Below are 21,659 nucleotides of genomic sequence, written 5' to 3'. Positions count from 1 at the left end.
AAGCAATAATCTCTATTTGTCTTGAATGTCCTTAGCAATAAATGGTTCCTGTGTCCTCTACATTTAATCGGCCTTGCACAATCCTGGCAAATAGAGGCTGTTTCTTAATTGCCTTATTATTGCAATTCATTTTCATGACTTACAATAAGCTTTAATCCTTTAATTAGTTTCCTTTGAGGAATGGATTTAGGTTTGAGAGGTCCAAAAATTCACCACCAGTACAGTGACAGTAACCACTTTAAATTACCGTAGATCGCAGGACATAAGTTGATGTCTGAAGCTTTGAAAAATCCTTCCAGTAATGGGGACTGACATACATTGAATATTAAATGCAACCACATGAGGTGGTTTAGTTGATTGGCATTTTGTAACATGTAAAAAAATTATCTTTATTGGTCACTATCTGCAGTCTGCTCTTTGTGGGTCTATCCAAAACTCTTCCCCATCTTCTCGGTGAGACAATCTGAATCATCTGCTTTCAGTTCTGAAGCAGGGTCACTGGACTCAAAACTTTAACTTTGCTTTCTTCCTCCAAAGACCAGCTGCCAGACATGCTGAGTTTCTCCATCAATTTCTACTTTTTTATTATTTCATCCCTAGAGCCAACTTAGAAGATAAGTATAATTGAAACTTGTGTTTTTAAATATTGAGACTGGTTGCTGAGTATAGCACCTACATGCCTAGTATAGACCTACAGTTGCATCTTGATACCACAGAACAGAGGTCACCTTATACACCAAGCCTCCTTACACAATATTATCTATGCTATATATTAACTTGTAAGAGATTGACCTCAACACAGAGAGGACTTTTTATGCCACACATTATGATGTAACAGTCAGAGCAAATTCATTTTGATTTAATGGATAGGAATTTAGATTGTCCTATGGTGACATTATAAGTCACCCAGCCTCTCCTGAGGGTCGAGCAAGACCCACAGGCCTTTGAATTGTCAGAAGATCTGTTGATCATTTTTGTTTGGAGGACAATGTAGGATCATTTTCAATACCGTTTAATTAAGTAACAGTACAATTTGACTTTGCGAATAGATGCAGCTATTTACCTCATACTCACTGTTAAGAAGTTAACCATGTAGCTTTGGCTTGGAATTTCCAGGCAGTAAGACCAAGGTGAAGTTTCCCTTCCCCCAGTCTGTCAGCCAAGTATGAGTAATTCATAATGTTCACGGAAACATGAGCATCAACATCCATAAATGTTCCCTGAGCAGTCACTTTATGTCTGTTCATGAATATTCATGAACATTAAATGTCACCTTTTTGAGTTCATGAACATTAATGAACACTGATAAAAGCAATCAGTCCATGAAATTCTACGAACTCATGGTAACAAATCAATGGACTGTCATGAATGTTTAAGCAAAATAGTCCATGAAAATCTATGAAATGCTCCTGATCAATCCCCTCTCACTGAATCAATGAGACAAATCAATGCTGTTCCATGTAAAACAATCAGTGTCCTTTTTAACTTTACTAATACTGCTGAACTTTCCAGATCCAACAAGTTTTGACATCAGTCTTTCTGCGTAATAATCGCATAATGTTCTCCAATTCACTCTCACGCCAGACAGAATCAGCAGGTACAATCTTCAAATCCTGCAACACAATAGCAAAATTATCATGGACTACTGTATCAATTAAACTATTAATGACTGCAAAACATCAATTATTCTTTTACATACTGGTCAGAATCAAAAATAACGAATTGAAGGTTTATGAGTTACTTTAGAGCTGGCCTAGCAGAGAGGCCAACAGTGTGAATTTTGATTGTGGATTGTGAGGTTGTATTTGAAATCATTGTCAATAATATTTAATTCAATAGGATTACCATTTGGCTTTGTTAATTAATGTAGTATTATCTCTAGCATACTATGTGTTATAGGGTTTTATTTTTTGTTTCATTTCTCCAGCACTTACAATATTTCAAATTTTATGCCAGCAATTAATTGTATGGTTACATCACAGTACTGTTGCCTGAAAAGGCCCTCTGAAGGAGCACACAACTTGGTGAGATTGGCTTTTTGAGAATTTTCTAGTCAAATCCAATTCTATAATTTAAATTTTAAAAAGTGTACGATTTAAATCCTGAAGCTATCTCAATAAATGAGTTCTTAGATTGGTTTGCAAGCAGTTGTAATTAAGAAGTAAATTTGAATTCATCTGTAAATATTCCACTGTTTGTATATTGTTGAGATATGTCCAGTGAATTATTGACTATGATCACCAATTAATGTCTAAGGATAACTAGAAACAGAAAGCTTTGTTAGTGAACAGATATCATAATTCTTTTAATTACAGACCTTTTTTCTGTTTCTTCCAATTTCATCTGTTTCTGCCTTCCTCTCACCAAAGTATGACTCAGATTGATCGCTAGTTTAACAGTGTCTCTCTGATACCTCGACATTCTTGACACATGAGGTAATGGCATTTCGTTCCATCACAGGACGCAATGCAGATTCACACATCAGATCCCCACTTTCCAACATAATCTCTGATTCTGATTAGAGCATTCGATTGACTTTCCCCTTTCCTCTCCAAATGTTACAGTGCATCACCCTGATAGTTACACAAAGACCAGGAATCAGATATGAAATCTTCTGCTCAATTTAGTTTGATAAGAGCCTTTTTCAATGCAATCATGCTCCCTTTTTTTAAAAATGTTCTTCTTAAGTTGATGACTCCTTATTATGTTTACTACGTATCTTATCCATATGTCCATTGTTGATGTGTGCATCTTAGTAATGATGTTTTAATTCATTTAATTGCCCAGTGGACAGTTGAGAGTCAACTGTAGGCTTGGAGTCACATGAAAGCCAGACCAGGTAATGACAGCAGTTTCCTTCCCTGAAGGACAAGGACATTAGTGAACCAGCTGTGTTTTTCCCCTCTCAACAATTATATTATTAACTTTCACTGGCTAGGCCAGCATCTATTATGTAGAGAGCACTTCAGAGTCAGACACATTGCTGTGGGTCTGGAGTCACATGTGGGCCAGACCAGGTAAGCTTGACAGTTTCCTTCCCTAAAGGTCATTAGTGAATGAAATGGGTTTTTCCGGACAATTGTCAATAGTTTTGTGGTCATCATTAGACTTGTAATTCCGGATTTTTATTGAATGCAAATTTCACAGTAAGATTGAACCTAAGGTACTATCTGGGTCTCTGGATTAATAGTACAGAGATGATACCACTAGGCTATCACCTCACCATAGTAACTGTTTAAAATGGAGGGGACTCTCAGCCAAAAAAGCAAAGATGTCCTCACTCAATGTCCACCCACAGGAACTAGCCTGTCTGATATTCCCCTACTTAATCTCAGTGAGCTAGTGAGCATTGATGGCCTGAGACCAAATATTGCTATGGTTTCCAACTGAATTGTTATAATAATGTCTTGAAGCTTATGAAATGACAGTTCATAGTTTAGTGGAGCTGTGTATTGACAGCAAAGAGCAAAGAGCAATTGTGATAATAAAAACAGACAAAACCAATGAGCAAGACATCATTCCACGTTTATGTTTCTTTTAATTAAAAAATCTAAGAGCTTCCCCTAATATGTTGCAAATGATAGTGGTGATGATGTATACAAGCAAATTAATGTACAAGTAATAGTGGATGATGTAGCTGGAAGGTTGATTTTCGCTGTTCAGTACTGTGATTTGCTGCTACATTGAATTACAGCCTTCTTTTCTGTGACTGGTGACTAAGTCTCCAGATGTACTATAATGAGTCCAGGAGAAGGGTTAATTACTTTGTGCTGCAGTTTGTCCACAGTTTCGACAAAGCCAATTTTCAACAAACAGTGCTTAGCTATATGACCTAGCATATTGACTGGAGTTATATTTTATTTCAGACTTAGTACTATGTGGTCAGTTGAATTAATCTGAACTTGCTATGTCTGACACTGCCCTGGGTCAACATCACTGGCCTCAGGTTTTACTTTTTACTGTAAATGACAAAGCAAGACATTGTCTGTGATGTCAATTTTTTTAAGAGTAGCACATATTTGCCTTTGTCTATTTTACTTTCTTTCGTTATTTCATAAAACTGAAAAATAATTAAGGTTTACAGTGCTCCAGTAGACTTAGTTGAAATGTTGCCTCACTTTACAGAAATAACTGAGCAAACCAGTAAGGAGGAGTGGGGATGAATTTTACTTTGCAGTTTTTCCACTCCCCAAGTAAGATGATGAGTGGATAATGTCTTACTGAGCTTCTGCCAAAGATATTCCTATATGACAGCTTGGTATTTCTAAAGAGTGAAATGAGTCGATTTATGGATCCCTCTCTTAGAGAAGAACATCATCTTTACGTTAACCAGATCGATCAAGTAGAAGTCTCAGAATGTTGGTCACTGATCAGCCTACTGCATGATTTCAGTTTTACTTAAAATCTCCTGCACTCTTGATTTACTTTTTATCTTAAAGTGACTTTAGTGATTTTGTGTGATGCAAGATATTAGGGTCTATTAAACCTTTCTCCTAAGAGAGCTGTTGAAGTGAAACTCAAATGTGTTTTCCTAATGTCAGTCTGGTTCCTGGGGATATGAGCTAATAGATTTAAAAATACTTAGAATTTGGTATTAATTTGTTTACCATTTAATGAGAAGTCACAAATATGCTAAGTGAAATTATTGCTGTCTTACTGGAGCAGTAGGAACATTTTCTTTGATTATTGTTCATACAATAATTTGGGCACACATTATAATTATGGATAAATTCTTCAATCTCTGATGTCATAGCACTCAAAGCAAGATTCTTAGTATGGTGGATCAATATTGTTTCAATATTGTCTCTTTGTAAAAGAAAACCCTTTCCTCCCATGAAAACATAAATCGGGATATAGGCTCACAAATGGACATTATCTACCAGCACATCGCACAAGTAGCTATTCTACTGTATGAGTGTCAAAAGTGAATGCAGGTATCTCCTGGCCAAGTTCATTGATGTTCACATCCAATATCCACAGGGAACACATTCTACGTGGTAATCAGCAGACAAAGGATTGGGGAAGCAGTGGTTGATTTCTCCACAGTGTGCCTTGCCAGAGGTTCTCAAACCATTATTCTTGATGTAATGGCTTGCTCAGTTGAGATCAGCTTAATTTCATGAGGACAGGATCAATTCCAAGCAAAACAGCAGATTTGCTGACCAATCTCTACAACAAACTCGATCCCTCACCTCAGCATTCATAATACAGATATTCCAACAATATTTGAATGTCATTTAGGAAACACTTTTTATAATATTAGGCCAACAATCTCAAGATAACATAAATCACATCAACACCTAATAATAATTTCTCTAGATTTTAGTTTTCCTGTCAATCTATACGAAAGCCTAATCTATAATGCTTCCCAAAGGATGCTTAAGCCTTATTGCAGAAGGAGATGGCATTGTACAAAGGTAGACCGTAATATGTGGCCCCTGATGCTTTCATCTTGTTACTTTTCACTGATTTCTGCTTGTGTTTAAGGTCTCAATATCAGTAATGATGTTGTACCATCATTGAAAATTGAAAATTAAGGTACAGCAAAGACAAATTTACATGATTAGCTATTCATGAACTGTAATTGAATTGGTATTCTTTAATATCCATTGTTGTCGCTCATCCTTCAATATTGAATCTTTTACAGTGAGCTTTCCAATGACGGATTAGGCTAATTTTTGCTGGAATGAGCATCCACAGATTGAACATTGGATCCTCAATCCAGCAGTAGATAATTCTTTAATTACATACATATTGACACAGAATATAGAGTATTAGCAGATGCAGTAAAGTATGACCACACTCTGGTTCAAATGATAAATAAACTGCAAGTAGCAATTTACAATCTTATCTTTCCTTTGACAAACATGTGACTAGAGCATTTCATCATATATGCACTGCATACCCATCCCAATACAGGAATGATGTAGTAAGCCATGTGATTTTTTTTTGCCTTTATTCATTTACAGGATGAGGACATCACAGGCTTGGTCAGATGGCAGTTATGAGCCGACTACATTGCTGTGGGTCAGAGTCACATGTCGGCCAAACCAGGTAAGGACGGCAGTGTCCTTCCCTAAAGGACATTAGTGAACCTGTTGGGTTTTTCCTGACCATCAGCAATTGATTTACAGTCATCATTAGACTCTTAATTGCAGATATTTATTGAATTCAAATTTCACCATCTGCTGTGGCAGGATTCGAACCCAGGTCCCCAGAACGTCATCTGGGTCTCTGGATTAACAGACCAGCGATAACACTGCTAGGCCATTTTCTTTCATTGCATGGGAATTAATATTCACAAGGCAATAAATCACAATTAACGGTGTAGTGACAACAAGCCACTTCCAATATTTCCCAAATAAATCTGATCCCATATATGAGATGTATTTGCAATGTCTCATGTGAATTGTGAACTTTCCGTCAGAATTTGAAGGCACTGAGGCTACTCACACCTAATGGCATTTGTTGTTGCTGGTTGTGCCACAAGAAGGCCTAATCCAAGATCTAGTTCCATCGATGTCAATGAGGAAGAATGTGATGCAAACTGCATCAATGTAGTAACCGGGGACAGTTACCGCCTCTAGTCAATAGCCAGGACAGTGAACTCTAGCTAACTCCACCTACCCTTTCCACCCATTGTTACTGACTCTTCCAACACCAGAAGACGATCAGCGCAACCGACCGCCATCCAGTTAATTTGATTTAAGAACTGATAAATTGGTTTATATTCTTAACCATTTCTTATTTCTGCCATTTCTCTGACAGACAGCAATTCGTTGCAAGATCAGTTTTCCAGTTGTATGGTGCAGTCCTGCACCAGACAGTCCTTTTTAGCAGGAAATTTATAGATGAATTATCCAATTTGCAATTACACTGCAGAACATCACCAAAGATCCTTAGACAACATCTTCCAAACTCAACCACTTACATCTAGGAGGATGAGGGACAGCAGAAACATGGGTATCCAACACACTCACCATCCTGACTTGGAAATGTACCACTGTTCCCTCATGGTCACTGGATCAAAATCCTGGAATTCCCTCTCTAAGGGCATTGTGAGTCTATCTACAGCAATGGACTGCAGCAGTTCACAACAACAGCTCGTCACCACCTTCTCAAGGGCAACTAGGAATGGGCAATAAATACCAGCCAGCCAATGATTCCCATGTGCCATGGGTAAATAAAATAATCTAATTTTGGGACCATAAGAATGGTCAAAAGTTAATTCCTTTCCCACATATGAACAATGCCATGGAAAATGTGCTGTTTTGAGCAAAATTACCAATGTGGGTTTTGAGAATAAATGGGTATATGGTAACATACACACATGTGACATAGTGTGAAGATCATCAAGCCAAGTGAAATTATTCCAATGTCCCCCTACAAAAGATTCAATAGGAAACATAGTAAAATAAAAACAACACCCACTGGCAATCTAAAAAAAATGAAACAACTGTCTCAGCTGCCTGCAGTGACTTCAGCTCTATATTCAGATGTTTGAACATTATTAAAAATACCTTTTTACACCGTGTGTTAAGACAGGCCATCTTCTGGAGCCCAGCAGACTAGTGCCCCAGTTCCATGTAATCTGAATTTATTGTGACATAGCTCCTTCGGCACAAGCTCAGTGGCTATTCGTTGGCTCTAGGTGTAGGAAATTCTTTTAATCTTCATCTCCATCAAGTTCTTTCACTGTACCTTTTTCACCCAATTGTATTTGGTCATCAATATTTCACATTTTACTCCAACTTCTACTCCCCTCGGTCTCTTTCATCTGAGACTTACAACTCCATTGGTATTCTCAACTCCTTTGGCGGTCATGTTGGATAAACATGCTCCATAATAAGGTGGTTTCAGTGGTAGAGTGGGATGACACAACTTCTTAAGTCAGCTGGTTTCTTGCCTTTACAACAGTGAAGATGAATCAATGAAAAGGTGCTCAAAGAGGCAACCGTCAGGCACTGGAATTCTCACTGGAAGAGGAAGACAGTGAATTGAAATTCTGTCTTTCACATACGTCTGACACACACTCTGAGAAGGGGTAAATCTGGTGGATGATTAGGTGAACAAAAAGCAATCTGAACACAAGAAAATGAGGACTTCATTATTACTCCGGGACCAGGAAGGTCACTTTATTTTTGTAGTGATATCAGTTTTGTATTTGATTCAAAGTGAGGCTGCTACAAACAAGAACATTCTTGAGCTCCATCAGAGTGTAGAAATATATCAGTATCAAGAAGGAAATAGGTTCCTAGACTAGGATCTATATGAGGTTTGCATATAACTCTATGGTTTCCAGTCTGCAGTGGAAATCAGAGAACAGCAGAAAGTTCAGATGTTCAACTGTCTGCTAGCTTCGCTGTCAATCAAATACTTGGGCTAGTCAGGTGTTGAGGGTTTAAATTCTCTGCTGATTTTGTTTTCTATTTGTTCCTAACCTTTCTTCAAAAGACCATCATCAATCTGAAAGTCATTAACTAGGGCATGCTTCTCCACAATAGTCTCCTGCAACGTTAAATGGAAATTTGTGTTTTCTCTCTCTCTTTATTCATTTTCAAACATACAGTCATCATTCATTGATTGTAACAAAACACTTTCCTCAGCTAATAACTTACAATGATCTTTGATCTCTAAATATTCAGGTATGTGAGATAGAAGAGGGACTCGCTCCCCCATCAAGGTGTCTCTTTGTTATGTCAATATTTTTATGACTATGAGCTGTCTTTGCACAGGATTTGTGGGAATATTCTGTAATGTTTTTTTCTCCATCGCTGAGACTTGATATTGTTCTACGATTACGAATACCTGGCATTTTGTTCCACAGTCTCCTTCTGATGGTTAGGCTTTTCCAACTATTGTTTAATTTTAATATGTTCAAGCTCCTGTTGGTGCTTAACTTTGAGCATCTCCAATGTTGACTGTATTTTGAGAAGTGATAGACTTTTGGCCTTGGTCTGTTTACTGAAAAATCCCTCAAGTATGCCCATGTCTTGATGATAAGACTTAATTGCACACTCCAGCTGCTATTTACATAGATAAATAATTTTTGAGCATTTAGTATTAACAACTTAGAAATAAGTGTATCCTTCCTCCAGATAGCTTTCCACTAGCTGTTTGCAGTCTCAATGAATTACCTCTTGGTGGGCTATTTCAAAGGTTTAGAGTTTTTCTTGGAATCTATCAGCTCAGCTTGATGTTGTTTGCACATTGTTGTTAATTCCTGGTAATTGTGTGAGATACTATCCACCTTGTTTGAAGCTTCAAGGCTCATAAATCTGTTTTAAAGCCCTGAAAATGCTTTCATGCTTGATTGAAAACCTTTCTGACCTGATAATTTTATTAGATAGTGAGGACAGCTTATTGTCAGTAGAAAGTTTTGAATGTCAGGGTATTTCTGGATGCTGATGTATTTATGCTTCCCTCTAGTGCTGTTACTTTTGACACTAGAAGGAATTTAATTTAGTTGCAGTTGCACTTGTCCAAGTCATTCGTGGACAGTACACCTTTTTGTTGACCTCTTCAGCAACAGGGTGATTCTCCTCAAAAGAGACCCCAGAATCTTCATGGACTGAGGAGCCCAAATCCAATGTTATCAAAGGTCTAGCACCTCAGCTTCCACTAACTAACAGTGTGAGTGGTAGTTTCATTTTGTGCTTCACTGTCCGAAAAGCAAACTCAGAAGTTACCGCTCTGATGAAGGGTCTAGGCCCGAAACGTCAGCTTTTGTGCTCCTGAGATGCTGCTTGGCCTGCTGTGTTCATCCAGCCTCACATTTTATTATCTAAGAAGTTACCCTCCTCCCTCCGGACCAACCTCAGGGAATCTCTCTCCCACTGCAACTCTCTTGTAATACCTGTCTTCTTTTCTCTCCATCTTCGGTCCGCCTCCCCCTCTCTCCCTATTTATTCCAGAACCCTCACCCCATCCCCCTCTCTGATGAAGGGTCTAGGCCCGAAACGTCAGCTTTTGTGCTCCTGAGATGCTGCTTGGCCTGCTGTGTTCATCCAGCCCCACACTTTGTTATCTAAGGTCTAGGATGCCCTCCAGTGGCTTCTTTCTTTCAGTCATGACACCTTTTCTCCCACCATTTTGCTGCCTCCCTTTTGAGAGAAATGAAAGGCCTATACTATCTTCCAGTGACCCTACACATGGATATTCTGCAATGCAGACCAATTCAACCTACATAGACTAAACTCCCACATCTTCTGCATCTGCCAAAAGAAGAAGGATCAAAGCTGTACCAGTAGCTCTGTGCAATAAGAAAGAGCAATAATTAAGAATGACATACAACATTTCTCTGATCTCGCTTCCATTAGCATGACTTTTTGGCTGCGTCTCTAATTCTGAATTCAATATCTGCTGTGTCCCAATGTTGATTGGTAGATGGCCTGAAAATTCTTGGCTTCAACCATTGTGTTTCATCTAAAAAAAATGGTTGCACCTGACCCTGTACCCAATTTGGAATTAATTTTCTCCATATCAGCTATGATATCTGTGTGCCAGAATTTATCCTGTGGGTCTGCATTATCACAGGAGTTGAAATCCTGTGGTGGCTTTGTTACATTTTGTAAGAAGAATTCATCCTGCTCCCTTCCATGTGCTCAGTCTCCAAAGTCAGCTGGGTGTAGATGTGACCAAAAAACAATACCAGGCAGTCACAGATCCTGGACCCGGCATGGTCCAATGTCTGGATGTGGACGCCCACAAGAGGCACTCTGATGTGCCCTGCCCCAACCCACAAGGTCAAACAGACGCGCGTGTGCGCACACACACACACACACACACACACACACACACACACACACACACACACACACACACATATATGGGGCTAAAGTGCAAACAAAAAAAGTCAAAGATTTCTTAAAGATGTAAAAATCAATCTGTATACAGTTGGTCCATTGACTCTACAGTCTGTTGTTGACCTGGGAACCTGTGAAGTTTCTTAAAACTATAATTGTACAAGATTGCTGCTGTGTGCAACACCTTTCACCTCAGGTCAGCATTCCTTCTCATTTTCTTACCAGCTCCTTGGGCTTCCATGATCTATGCACTGCAGCGACCTCTGAAACTAAAGCCAATGTCGTAGTCAGCGTGCTGGCACGTACTTCCATGTGCATAACATTGGATTACACACAAAAACAGCCACAGGGAGGGAGTTAACAGTCAACCACATTGCTGTCAGTTTGGAGTCACATATCGGCCAAACCATGTAAAGATACCAGATTTCCTTCCCTAAAGGGCATGAGGCAGTTCAGATTGGGGGTGGAGACTCCTGAGGATGGTTGAAGTTGAATTCCATCTGAATTGCAGGAAACTCAGAAGAAAGAAGCCAGCTCTTAAAGACAAATTCCAAGGAACACCCCTTCCTCTCAATCCATTCTGGAGTTGTTCTGCTTGACCCTTAAAGGGATGTACATTTCTAAATGTTGGACCATGACCTGTTTCTTTGTATGCTTCCTGTTGGGGCATTTTCTGAGTGGTTGCACATTCCCCATCCCTGCCCAGATATCTGGTTAACAGTAATATTTTACGTATTGTGGCTGACTGCATTCATTTGCAATAGTTCCAGCTATGGGCTTTGTCAGCTCTGCGCAAGTTGGGGGTTTCGCTTCTCTTCAATCCAGTGCCCTGGCTGGTCTTGAATTTCTTCACGTGTAGCACAATATTTCCTCTGTGATAGTCTTCAGGTTTTTCTTCCACTTGTGGTGGTCAGATAGCTGGGCTTGCCACAGCACAGTACTGCTGCTGTGTTTCCCTTTGAGTGCTTCCATCTCTGTGGATCTGGTCACCATTGTCACCATGTAGAAAGGTCAAGTCTATACTCAGGAGGGTGAACATTTAGATGCTTTATTAAACGTAAGTGTATACAAGGAATTTAATAGAGGACATCTTCTGGAATCCTACAGATAGAGGCTCCATTTGATCCACTTCCACTTTCATATGATTTTATGCCAAATTATGCACATGCTCAGTGACTATTCTCAGAGTCAAAGTATAATTAACCCTTACTCCACACTGTCAGACCTCAAAATGTTATCCCAGAATTCTTTAAGCTTTAAAGTATTGAGTGCAAACCAAAGATGTATATTGTAAATGTTATTAAAACATTATCAATACCACGTGACATTATAAACCAAATAGGCAATGCATGAGCCATGTTTTATTGCCTTTTCTGAAATTTCTCCCTTATCTCTCAAAAGCAGCAACCCAACATAGTGACTCTACTCATGTTCCAACAGGAGTCGACGGGCAGAACGTTGGATCTGGATATTCAGAATGTTTGTTGCTCTCAAACTCTGAAGGTTACAAGATATCGATGTCATAGAAGCCTGAGATACAGTGAGATGACAGTAATTACATGGAAATCATAACAAAGATCATGTTTAAATTTAAAAAATTGAAGGCATTGGAATTGTGTTGGCTAAAATAACATTCCTTTCATCTGGGAATTATCTTTGAATTAGGAAAAGGTGGAAAATTCAGCTCATTGGCTGTGCACTTGAACATGATAAATCAACATTAACTATCACACAAACACAAGGGGTGTTTCGCATTTTTTGTGACCTGTGCAACTAAATATTGTCAGTACACACAAAACAACAAAGGGCTATTTTTCCCAGAGCAGTAGTGTCATCCCTTATTTTGGTAAACGTTCACATAATACACTTTTATTTGGAGAATGTTGAAATAAAAAATTAATAGTTTTTCAATTATTTGCATATTACAATGCCTAGGCTGAAGGCTACATAGCTCAGAGTACAGGAAGCTGACAGTTCAGATTTTGTTTCCATAATCTGAAATTGGGTCTGACTTTCAGCCTTGTAAGGTGACCCCAAAGGGCTGAAGATTATGGGCACTCGTAAATTTTATCATCCTTGACTCTCTCTCAGCCCCATTCATCTCTCTAAATTCAGGTGGCTGAGTTGTGGAAATCTATCTCCAGCTGTGCTCTACTGTTTTATCTGAGGCCACCCACAGTAAAATCACAAGCCCATGGAGGATATGCTAAAATGAGATGAAGGCAGTGATATAGAGCAGATCTGAAAGGTACACACCCAGTAACAAACCATCTGTTCCACTCAGAAACATGAGGATAAACCAAATTGAATTTCTGTTTAAACTCTGTGCAACCATTTTGCTATCATTAGTCACATGGTGCAGCCCATAATAAAGAAGTAACCAGGCTATTAAAGCACGTCACAAGGAAAAAGACCCATTTGTGCCAGCTTTGCTCCCAGTTTGACTGATGTGTCATTTGGAATATCAGAATTAGGAGTCACTGAGCCCATTGAGGATATCTCACTCACTTGAAAAATTAACTTTCTTTCTCGAGGGTTTCTAGCATTTCTGTTTCCTGCATCTGTAATTTCTTTAAATATTGCCCTGTCATTTGTACTAGGAGCTGAAGGGGTTAATCAGCAGCAGGCCCTGTCATGAATGATGATGAGGGTAGCACAGGGAAAACATATACACTCACACTCTCACACACACACACACACTTTCACACACACACATACACACCACACACACACACACACACACACACACACACACTCTCACACACACACTCACACTCGCACTCGCACTCGCACTCGCACTCGCACTCTCACACTCACACACTAGGCTGACTCCCACATACAGCCAGTTCCCAAAACAGTATTACTTTCTAAAGTCAGAAGTCACATGACACCAGGTTATAGATGAACAGGTTTATTCGAAATCACAAGCTCCGACAGCGCTGCTCTTTCATAAGGTAAAGTGGCTTCACCTGATGAAGGAGCAATGCTCCAAAACCCTGTGATTTCAAATCAATCTATTGGGCTACAACTTCATGTCATGTGGCTTCTGACCTTGTCCACCCCAGACCAACACTGGCACCTCCATATCATGGCTACTATCAACACCACATACTTTTTAAAAGCAGTAGGTAAAACATGTCTACCAAAGGCTCTTATTCCAGCAGTTAAAGCTGAGTGCTTTGTGTTATCAGGAATTCCTTGAGTGCATGGCCTAGAAAATAAGCAATTTGAGACAGGGAGTGATCATGTATCAGGCATGACAAGTGTTAACCCATTGATGTGCACACATAATAGATAGGAGAATACTTTCAGATTATTGGGCTTTCTAACCAAGGATCGTGGACAACAACCTCTGTCCTGAATGCATTGAGTATACAATACCTGCTGTGCTAATCTTCCAGAAACCGAGCTCACACCTGCAAATAATAGCACAGCAAGACCAATTTGCTTTAAAAGAAAATAGATGCGTGCGTTCCAAAGTTTACAGTTAGTCTTGCACTGGACGAGGCGGTTTGCTGGCAGGCTGGCTACAGGGATATGTTCAATGTGACATGTGGCTGGCAGCAGGTTGCTGATTGTTTTTAGGAGTTGTGAGGAGCTGAGGATGACAAAGGCCATTAGGCTGACTATAACTTTTCGAGATAAAAACCAGAAAAATTGCGGGTGCTGGAAATCAGAAACAAAAACAGAAATTACTGGAAAGGCTCAGCATTTCTGGCAGCACCTGTAGAGAGAAATCAGAGTTAACATTTTGGGTTCAATGACCCTTCCACAGAACAATTTTTCAACAGTAGCCAGGCACTTTGTGGGCGTGCACGATTCTGGCAAAAACCTTCAGACTGCTGTAATGAGAGGATGGCGTGTGCATGTCTCTGTCTCCAGTAAAACACTTAAGACCTGGAGAAGGCCAGTGTATTCTCCCACACTGGTTATACTGTCATAGAGTCATAGAGTATACAGCATGGAAACAGGCCCTTCTGCCCAAACTGGTCCATATTGACCATCATGCCCCACCTCAGCTAGTTCCAATTGCCCACATTTGGTCAATTTTCTTCTTAAACCCTTCCCATCCATTTACTTTATTCAAATGTTTTTTAAGCATTGTTATTGTACCTGCCTCAACCACTTTCTCTGGCAGATCATTCCATATTCGCACCACTATCTGCATGAACAAGTTGCCTCTCAGGTCCTTCTCACCTTAAATTTATGCCCCACCCCGTGAAAAAAGATTATATGCATTCATCGCTGGAAAGACAATATGCATTCATTTATGCCCTTCATGATTTTGTACACCTCAGTAAGGTCACCCCTCATTCTTCTACATTTCAAGTAATAAAGTCCTATCTTGGCCAACCTCTCCCTACAACTCAGGCCTACTAGCCCTGGCAACATCCTCGTAAATCTTCCTTGCACACTTTTCAGTTTAACTATGTCTTTCCTATAACAGGGTGGCCAAAACTGTACACAATACTCCCAAGTGCGGCCTCACCAATGACTTATCCAAGTTATGTCAATTAGACCTTTCTGTATTGAAAACTTTTCTGTTCAAAATCATGGATCGTAGAGAACTGGAATCGCCTTAAAAAGAGCAGCTACCTTGATCTCTAAGTTGCAGTAAGTTGTCGCTTTTAAGGAGTCCCTAAAAGGCTTTGAAGTTAATACACCAGTCACTTGTACCTCCTGTGAAAAGGAAAACAGAAGCGAAGAACAGAAAATCCTGGCAAACAAAAGGGCCATTTCAATGAACCTTGAAGACTTAGGTTTTTCAACAGCTTCCATAATATTTTTTCTCTCTCCACCTACACCACCAATATTTTTGTCTGTTTGCCTGTGATTTGGGTGGGGACTATTGCTGCTGTAAGTGGGTTCAAGTAATAAAGCATTAAAACTGGGGACACACAAGGGGCCAGAAACGTAATGTCATTAAATGTTTTCTGGGTTGAGTATAAGTCTATACATAGAAATAGATCCATGTGCTTTCCCAGGAAAAGGAATTCAAATGTTAGAAATGTTTCCATTGGACCTTTCTGTATTGAAAATACTTCTCATCAAAGTAACGGATCATAAAGAACTAGAAACCTCTTAAAAGTAATAGCTACCTTGATCTCTAAGACATTGTTATACAGGATGACAGCATTTCATTCCAAACGGTATTTAATGGAAAAAACACAAGGCTTTACTCACTTCCTGATCAGGCCATTTCTTAATCATTCATTATATTTCATCTCCCATAGCCAATCTCAGGGTATTCTGACCAGTTGGTTGAAGTTGCTATTATGTGTGACAAATGGGCTGGTTGGCTAAGCGGAACTGAGTAGCTGTGAGAAAGTGCGGAAGTAAAAATTGATTTGGTGCATTGTGGTAGGTGTAATTTCTTTGGTCAATTTAAATCCCACTTTTCTGTCATGGCTCCTCAGGGAAAGATTTTGGCCGCTATAATTCAGGACTAGAGAATGAGTAAAGTGAATGTTTTAAGCATAATTCTCCAGTTAAATAGAGTATTTAAATGATGTTGTAGACAAAATATAAGTCCTTTTCTACTGGGCCTTTTTCAAACAGATCTCCAGAGAGCCAGATAATTTTTTTACAAGAATAGATCAATATATTTTGTCCATAATGTACCCCATCAAAGTAATTGACTGTGGACTGGTTTAAGACAATTCAATGATATGGCCAAGAAAAATGTAGTATTCATTATGGTTAAATTATCAGCTATCATATTTATTATTTACCAATAACTGATAAATTGCAGTTACTTTATTACTGTATAATAATTTTAACATGAACAAAAAACTTCTGGCATAGTTCCAAATGAAAGGATTCTAATTAAACTGGGTGCCATGACATTCTGCAACCAAACCTTCGTCAGCTTTGTTTTTTTTCAATGCAGAATCAGCAAATTATCAGGTTTAAGCCCCATTCCAGCTAACCATGGCACAAAGGAGACCAACAATCTGGCTATGTATTTACTTGGCCACCACCTTGTCAGTGTCTTGTCTCTGATGGGAATGGTGTTGCAAACGTACCTTCACATCTAGCAATATTTCTGCTAAGGTTAAGTATCAGTCCGCATAAAATGGATCTTTGTTACAGAAACAGCTCAAAACATAACCAGTAACCCTACAGAATTAGAATTAGGTTTTAGTGTCACATGTACTTAAATATAGGAATATACGACTACAATGAAAAGTTTATAGTCGCATCATTCACAGCGCCATGTTAGGTACAAGGTACCTAGGTAAAAAACCTTAGGTAAAAAGTAGAAAAATAAAGAAATAAGTTCAAAGTTCAATGTTACAGGCTATCTCAATACAAAGTAGTAAATGATGAATAAAGGTAAAAGTCCCAAAAACAGCCATGGTATACTTAATTTAATTTGATTTAATTTGATTTATTGTAGTCACATGCACCTAAGTACAGTGAAAAGCTTTGTTTTGTGAGCAGTACAGGCACATCATAGCAAACAAGGACATAGAGATGATAGATAACAAGGTGTGGAGCTGGATGAACACAGCAGGCCAAGCAGCATCAGTGGAGCAGGAAGGCTGATGTTTTGGGCCTAAACCCTTCTTCAGAAATGCTTTCTTGCTCCTCAGACGCTGCTTGGCCTGCTGTGTTCATCCAGCTCTACACTTTGTTATCTCAGATTCTTCAGCATCCGCACTTCCTACTATCTCTCACATACAGATCATAGACTGCTTAGACAGAGCAAGGCATACAGATTACATCGCACAGGAAGTGCATAAAGCAAGATCAACAGTATTTGAAATTAGGGAATCCATTCAGCAGTCTAGTAACAACAGGGAAGAAGCTGTTCTTGAACCTGTTGGTTTGTGTGTTCACACTTCTATATCTTCTGCCTGAAGGAAGAGATTATAGGAGAACATTACTGGGATGGGAAGAGTGGATGAACACAGCAGGCCAGGCAGCATCTCAGGAGCACAAAAGCTGATGTTTCGGGCCTAGACCCTTCAGCTCTCTGATGGAGGGTCTAGGCCCGAAACGTCAGCTTTTGTGGTCCTGAGATGCTGCTTTGCCTGCTGTGTTCATCCAGCTTCACACTTTGTTATCTTGTATTCTCCAGCATCTGCAGTTCCCATTTTCTCTGGGATGGGAAGAGTGTTTGCCAATGTTGGCAGTCTTTCTGCATCAGTGAGATTAAGTGAAATCCATGGATAGGAGGTTGACTTCTGTGATGTTCTGTGTTATGCACACAAAAATCTGTAGTTTCTTATGATCCTGGGCAGGCCAGTTGCCATACCAGACTATTATGCATCCAGACAGTATGTTTTCTATGGTACAGGATCGAACAGTTCATCCACTTCACCAACACCTTCCACCCCAACCTTCAGTTCACCTGGGCCATCTCCAGCACATCCCTCACCTTCCTGGACCTCTCAGTCTCCATCTCAGGCAACCAGCTTGTAACTGATGTCCATTTCAAGCCCACTGACTCCCACAGCTACCTAGAATACACCTCCTCCCACCCACCCTCCTGCAAAAATTCCATCCCCTATTCCCAATTCCTCCGCCTCCGCCGCATCTGCTCCCATGATAAGACATTCCACTCCCACACATCCCAGATGTCCAAGTTCTTCAAGGACCGCAACTTTCCCCCCACAGTGATCGAGAACGCCCTTGACCACGTCTCCCGTATTTCCCGCAACACATCCCTCACACCCCGCCCCTGCCACAACCGCCCAAAGAGGATCCCCCTCGTTCTCACACACCACCCCACCAACCTCCGGATACAACGCATCATCCTCCGACATTTCCGCCATCTACAATCTGACCCCACCTCCCAAGGCATTTTTCCATCCCCACCCCTGTCTGCTTTCCGGAGAGACCACTCTCTCCATGACTCCCTTGTTCGCTCCACACTGCCCTCCAACCCCACCACACCCGGCACCTTCCCCTGCAACCACAGGAAATGCTGCACTTGCCCCAACACCTCCTCCCTCACCCCTATCCCAGGCCCCAAGATAACTTTCCACATTAAGCAGAGGTTCACCTGCACATCTGCCAATGTGGTATACTGCATCCACTGTACCCGGTGCGGCTTCCTCTACATTGGGGAAACCAAGCGGGGGCTTGGAGACCGCTTTGCAGAACACCTCCGCTCAGTTCGCAACAAACAACTGCACCTCCCAGTCGCAAACCATTTCCACCCCCCCTCCCATTCTTTAGATGACATGTCCATCATGGGCCTCCTACAGTGCCACAATGATGCCACCCGAAGGTTGCAGGAACAGCAACTCATATTCCGCCTGGGAACCCTGCAGCCTAATGGTATCAATGTGGACTTCACCAGTTTCAAAATCTCCCCTTCCCCAACTGCATCCCTAAACCAGCCCAGCTCATCCCCTCCCCCCACTGCACCACACAACCAGCCCAGCTCTTCCCCTCCACCCACTGCATCCCAAAACCAGTCCAACCTGTCTCTGCCTCCCTAACCTGTTCTTCCTCTCACCCATCCCTTCCTCCCACCCCTAGCCGCACCCCCATCTACCTACTAACCTCATCCCACCTCCTTGACCTGTCCGTCTTCCCTGGACTGACCTATCCCCTCCCTACCTCCCCACCTATACTCTCTCCACCTATCTTCTTTTCTCTCCATCTTCGGTCCGCCTCCCCCTCTCTCCCTATTTATTCCAGAACCCTCACCCCATCCCCCTCTCTGATGAAGGGTCTAGGCCTGAAACATCAGCTTTTGTGCTCCTGAGATGCTGCTTGGCCTGCTGTGTTCATCCAGCCTCACATTTTATTATCTAAGAAAAATAATGGTTACCTTGGGTGACATTGAAAAAAGAAATATATCATTGGACACCAGATGAAGTCAATTTAAAGAATTGATATCAAAAATTAAACTGGATTGGAAGCTGGTGAGTAAATTCCCACAGTGCATTGTCCCATTATTTGCAATATCAGTAAAATGGATGCTAAAATCTTGCATAATTAGTTGTTAAAAATACACCCCATATTAAGATTTCTTGAAGTTGTGGAATAGTTGAATTTTTTTCAGGTTTTGTGGAAATATCTGGAGTGGTTTCTTGAAAAGAGATAATGTGGGCATTGGAGGTTCTCTTAACAAAACTTCCTGGGAATCCCATCACTGGTGGTGACTACATGCACTGCTATCCACCATTGCCTGGGCACTTTTCAAACAATGATTGGATGGATACATTTTTTGCCTTGTATGAAGAACAAGTTGGGGATTGAGAAGACTGTGAGGAAGGGATGCCCAACTGATATCTCCTATTCCTGAAAAAACACTTGAGTTTACACTGAAACCTATTTGTCTTCTGAAAGACTAATTGAAGGAATTTCTCAAATTTCTCTTTCCTGAGCAAGCTGTGTCTACAAAGACTCGAGACCACTTTGGGTGATTCGTGATTTGGCCACACAAATTGGCTAAAGCATTTTTTTTTCACTTCAGAAAACCAATTTCTGCAGAGAAGTCTTTTTTAAAAATCTTATCCTGCGATGTGTGTTTGAGGAGTGTGGTTCGGGAATTTTAGGAGGGATAAGCATTTATATTTTTAAGTTACCAACTCTATATATGACCAATCATTGCATCTTTGTTGAATGTTTTGTTTAATAATTAACCAATAATTGTGTTTACTAAGAAACCGAGTGAATGGACCTTTTCATTTTAAACCTTGTACCGAGATGCTATTTAATTGGCAATCTTAGTACATGAAAAACTGCTTATATTTTTATCTTGAGACCCGTGGAGTCATGAGACTAGTGCAACTGTGCACTCCTCCAGCCTTGAGGATAACATTGTCATGTTTGCTAACAATAGAGTCAATCCTATTAAAACATAAAGATTCATAGGGGACTTGATAGGGTAGATGCTGGGAAGTTGTTTCTCTTGCGGGAGAATCGAGGACTAGGGGGCAAAATCTCAAATAAGGGGTCACACATTTAACATGGAGATAAGAAGGAGTTTTTTTCTCTCAGATGTTGATGAATCTGTTGAATTCTTTACAGCGGAGAGCTGGCAAGGCTAGGTTATTGAGTATTTTTAAGGCTAAGATAAATAAATTTTTAATCAAAAAGGGAATCGAGAGTTATGGGGTGAAAGCAGGAAAGTAGAGCGGAGGATTACCAGATCAGCCATGATCTCATTAAATGAAGGAACAGTCTTGATGGGCTGAATGGTCTTCTGTTCTCGTGTCTTACGATTTTATGCAAAAGCATTAATGTCATTAGATGTAATGATTGTTTGTTAAAATGCTGGATATATTGCAAATTGGTGGATAAAAACAAATTAACTTCAATCATTGAAAATGGGCATAAAATTGTATAAGGGTCAGAGATAGTGGGAACTGCAGATGCCGGAGAATCCAAGATAACAAAGTGTGAAGCTGGATGAACACAGCAGGCCAAGCAGCATCTCAGGAGCACAAAAGCTGATGTTTCGGGCCTAGGCCCTTCAGCTCTCTGATGAAGGGTCTAGGCCCGAAACGTTAGCTTTTGTGCTCCTGAGATGCTGCTTGGCCTGCTGTGTTCATCCAGCTTCACACTTTGACCAGTTATTACAATGTTATAATAACAATCAATGACTATAAATTAGAATCAAGTCTCTGAAAGATCTAGTAGTATCAGTAGATATATGATTTCACATACAATTGTGGCAAACTAGTTTAATGTTACTATAAAGACAATACAGATTGAATCAATAGATGACAGTGTGTGCAAAATTAGAATTTTTAGAGAGAGTGGCAACTCAGTAAATCAGGATATTTTGATTTTATTTCTATTTTCTTCTGTTAGCCTTCAGATTGCAATGATTGGGATACCCTCTTCGATTAATTTGCTGAATTTCCACAGAAAATTAATACTCCAGGA

The 21,659-nt window shown here is 40.2% G+C and overlaps 1 protein-coding gene across 3 annotated transcripts in view; it reads right to left on the bottom strand.

Moving 5' to 3' along the window:
* Positions 1-1,224: 1,224 nt before the first annotated feature.
* iqcc (IQ motif containing C) overlaps positions 1,225-21,659 on the bottom strand; it is a 61,650-nt gene continuing 41,215 nt past the window's right edge. For all 3 annotated transcript variants that reach the window (XM_059654415.1, XM_059654416.1, XM_059654414.1), the window contains one exon: positions 1,225-1,613. In XM_059654415.1, the coding sequence (XP_059510398.1) occupies positions 1,491-1,613 (123 nt within the window). In that variant the 3' untranslated portion in view covers positions 1,225-1,490. The remainder of the gene's footprint in view (positions 1,614-21,659) is intronic.

Source organism: Stegostoma tigrinum, chromosome 24, assembly GCF_030684315.1.
Source record: "Stegostoma tigrinum isolate sSteTig4 chromosome 24, sSteTig4.hap1, whole genome shotgun sequence".
Lineage (NCBI taxonomy): Eukaryota > Metazoa > Chordata > Chondrichthyes > Orectolobiformes > Stegostomatidae > Stegostoma > Stegostoma tigrinum.
The sequence above is the reverse complement of the archived record's forward strand: the minus strand, read 5'-3'. Positions and strand labels throughout refer to the sequence as shown.